This window comes from Mesoplodon bidens (assembly GCF_964165515.1).
Source record: "Mesoplodon bidens genome assembly, chromosome: 8".
Lineage (NCBI taxonomy): Eukaryota > Metazoa > Chordata > Mammalia > Artiodactyla > Ziphiidae > Mesoplodon > Mesoplodon bidens.
Window position 1 is genome coordinate 23625975 of NC_138165.1, and position 3318 is coordinate 23629292.

At 38.8% G+C, this 3318-nt stretch overlaps 1 protein-coding gene across 1 annotated transcript; it reads left to right on the forward strand.

The window, feature by feature from the left end:
- The first annotated feature begins 271 nt into the window (after positions 1-271).
- On the forward strand, positions 272-777 carry LOC308621520 (protein cornichon homolog 1-like). Its single transcript, XM_081242145.1, is given in 2 exon segments — positions 272-487; positions 491-777. Coding segments are annotated over 2 exon segments (432 nt in total). The 5' UTR covers positions 272-274; the 3' UTR covers positions 710-777.
- The last annotated feature ends 2541 nt before the right edge of the window (positions 778-3318 follow it).

The following is a 3318-nucleotide window of genomic DNA, read 5'->3' on the forward strand; positions in this document are numbered from 1 at the left end:
GTATGGGAAGATCCCACGTGCCGCGGAGCAACTGGGCCCGCGAGCCACAACTACTGAGCCTGCGCGTCTGGAGCCTGTGCTCTGCAACAAGAGAGGCCGCAATAGTGAGAGGCCCGCGCACCGCGATGAAGAGTGGCCCCCACTTGCCACAACTAGAGAAAGCCCTCACCCAGAAATGAAGACCCAACGCAGACAAGAATAAATAAATAAATTAAAAAAAAAATTTTTTTTTAAAAAAAAAGAAGAGCCTAAAGAAAAGAGGTCTGCCCCGGCCATGGTGTTCACGTTCATGGCCTTCTGCTACATGCTGGCGCTGCTGCTTACTGCCGCACTCATCTTCTTTGCCATTTGGCATATTATAGCATTTGATGAGCTGAAGACTGATTACAGGAATCCTATAGACCAGTGTAATACACTGAATCATCTTGTCCTTCCAGAGTACCTCATCCATGCTTTCTTCTGTGTCATGTTTCTTTGTGCAGCAGAGTGACTTACACTGGGTCTCAATATGCCCCTCTTGTCATATCATATTTGGAGGTATATGAGTAGACCAGTGATGAGTGGACCAGGACTCTATGACACTACAACCATCATGAATGCAGATATTCTAGCATATTGTCAGAAAGAAGGATGGTGCAAATTAGCTTTTTATCTTCTAGCATTTTTTTACTACCTATATGGCATGATCTATGTTTTGGTGAGCTCTTAGAACAACACTCACAAGAACTGGTTCAGTTAAGTGCATGAAAAAGCCACCAAACAAAGGGATTCTATCCAGCAATATCCAGTTTCCAAGAGTAGCCTATGGAATTTGATCAGTTACTTTAAAAAATGACTCCTTATTTTTTAAATGTTTCTGCATTTTTTGCTTGTGGAAAGACTGTTTTCATATGTTATACTCGGATAAAGAATTTAAATGGAATTATGTATAAATTAATATAAAATGATACCTCTGGTGTTGACGGGTTTGAACTTGCACTCCTTAAGGAACAGCCATAATCCCTTGAATGACTGCATTAATTATTGACTGTCCTTAGTCCATTGGAAGCTTTTGTTTATAGAAGTTGTAGGGCTCATTTTGGTTTTATTGAAATGCCATTTAATTATAAATTAGCTGTAGATATCAGGTGCTTCTGATGAATTGAAAATATATATCTGACCTGTGGAAACTTCATGGGTTTCCTCATCTATCATGTAGGTGATTATATATGGATGCATTAAAAAAATGAGTGGGATTTTTTTCCCTTTGACTTGAAATATTATCCCTGTATATTGCATGAATGAGAGATTTCCCATATTTCCACCAGAGTAATATACTTGCTTTAATTCTTAAGCATAAGTGGACATGATACAAAAATATATGCTGACTTACTTGTGAAGAATGCATTTAAAGCTATTTGAAATGTGTTTTAATTTGTGAGACATTACTTATTAAGAAATTGGTTATTATACTTAGTGTTCTAATCTGGTGGTAAAGATATTCTTAAGAGTTTGCAAGTACTTTAGATTTTCAGAACTGAATGAGAGAGAACATTGTATAACCGTCCTGCTGTTCCTTTAGTGCAATACAATAAAACTCTGAAATTAAGACTTTAAAAAAAAAAGAAAAGAGGCCTGGATAAATCCTTTTGGTGAAAAGCAACAGATTAGAGTATAGCCTGTTGGTCATGCATTAGTTGAATAATCTCAAAGAGTGGAAATTTTGATTTCCACGAGTGTGTCTTCAAAGGGCTATAAACAGAGTGATCCTTCCTGGATCTAAAACCCTGATAGACCTTGGACACTTGTTTCCCGAAAGCATGGGTACCCCTGATGGCTGACTTGATTAATTGTCCTCTCGTTTGACTAAGCTCCCTTGTTATGTTGTAATTTCAAAATCATTACACTATGAAAAATTCCTCTTCCACGTAAGGTATTGGGCAATGGTCTCCTACCAATTAGTATCTACATTTATTGTCATCCACATCTATTTCATCTACTGTTATTGTCGTTTATGTATCATTAAAAAAATTAAATTGCTCTTGAGCCTCCAAAATTGAATATTCCTAAAATGGAAGAGCTAGATGGGGCTTGGAGGTTATTTGGTTCAGGCTTCTGCCTTTAGATGGTTAAAGAAGTAATGCATAGGATTCTCAGATGTATTCTATGTTCTCAGAAAATACCATGTCAACACTTGGATGACAGCTTTTCCAGGGAAGTCTGTAGCATGTTTCTGTAACAGGAATTAGCTCTTATGCAACTGGTAATTAGGAGAATGAGGCCAGTATAACTCAGAAGTCATGTTGGTCATACATGATTTTCCTCAGATCATTAATGTTTTGCATCAGCAAACAACAGCAGCTGAATGCAGGAAGTTAGAAGAACACAGAATATAGAACCTACAGCCAAACTAAGTTAAAGAGAAGACCAACCTGTGAACAGTGTGGCCAAGTGCTTTGTCTTAGAAGTGCTGAGTGTGTAGTTCTCTCTGATCTTTGGGTATTTGGCTCTTGTCTTCTCAAATCAGTAGCCTCTATCTTTCATTTCATCCCTTCCATCAAGCTGTCTTCTCTCTCTCTCTCTCTCTCTCTCTCTCTCTCTCTCTTTATTGTAGTGAAATATACATCTTTTTTTTAAAAAAGGTAAAAATTAGGGCCTCCCTGGTGGCGCAGTGATTGAGAGTCCGCCTGCCGATGCAGGGGACGCGGGTTCGTGCCCCGGTCCGGGAGGATCCCACATGCCACGGAGTGGCTGGGCCCATGAGCCATGGCTGCTGAGCCTGCGCGTCCGGAGCCTGTGCTCCGGAATGGGAGAGGCCACAGCAGTGAGAGGCCCGTGTACCGCAAAAAAAAAAAAAAAAAAAAAAAAGAGATAAAAATTCCTGTGTTTGCAGTAGTCTTTTAAATTAGGAAGTTAACGACTTTTTTTAAAAAACTGAAAATATTTTTATTAGGTTTATTATTCTCTGTGTTGGTGTTTTCATTATAAAGTTGCTTAAGTTTTGAGTGGTTTGCTACTTTTTTTTCCTATAAATCCTGTGATTTTGCAGAATGCAAGTATCATTTGAAACGCATGTATCTTATAGTAGAAGAGCTTGTATTTCATTTTGTTAAGGCATGTTGCATGGCTGTTATAACTGATCATGTTCAGGGTTTGTCCTAGGAAGCTAAACTAAGGTTGGAGCAGGATTATCTATAAAGAATGTAACAGGAGGAAGTTCCAAGATCAGCCAGGAGACTTGCTGAAGTTTCTGTGGGTTTATTAGTGTCAAAGTTCAGAAGTCTCACAACCTATCCGTCTTGGTGCAATGTTCTTATTCCTCAGCCTCTTCTACTTCCA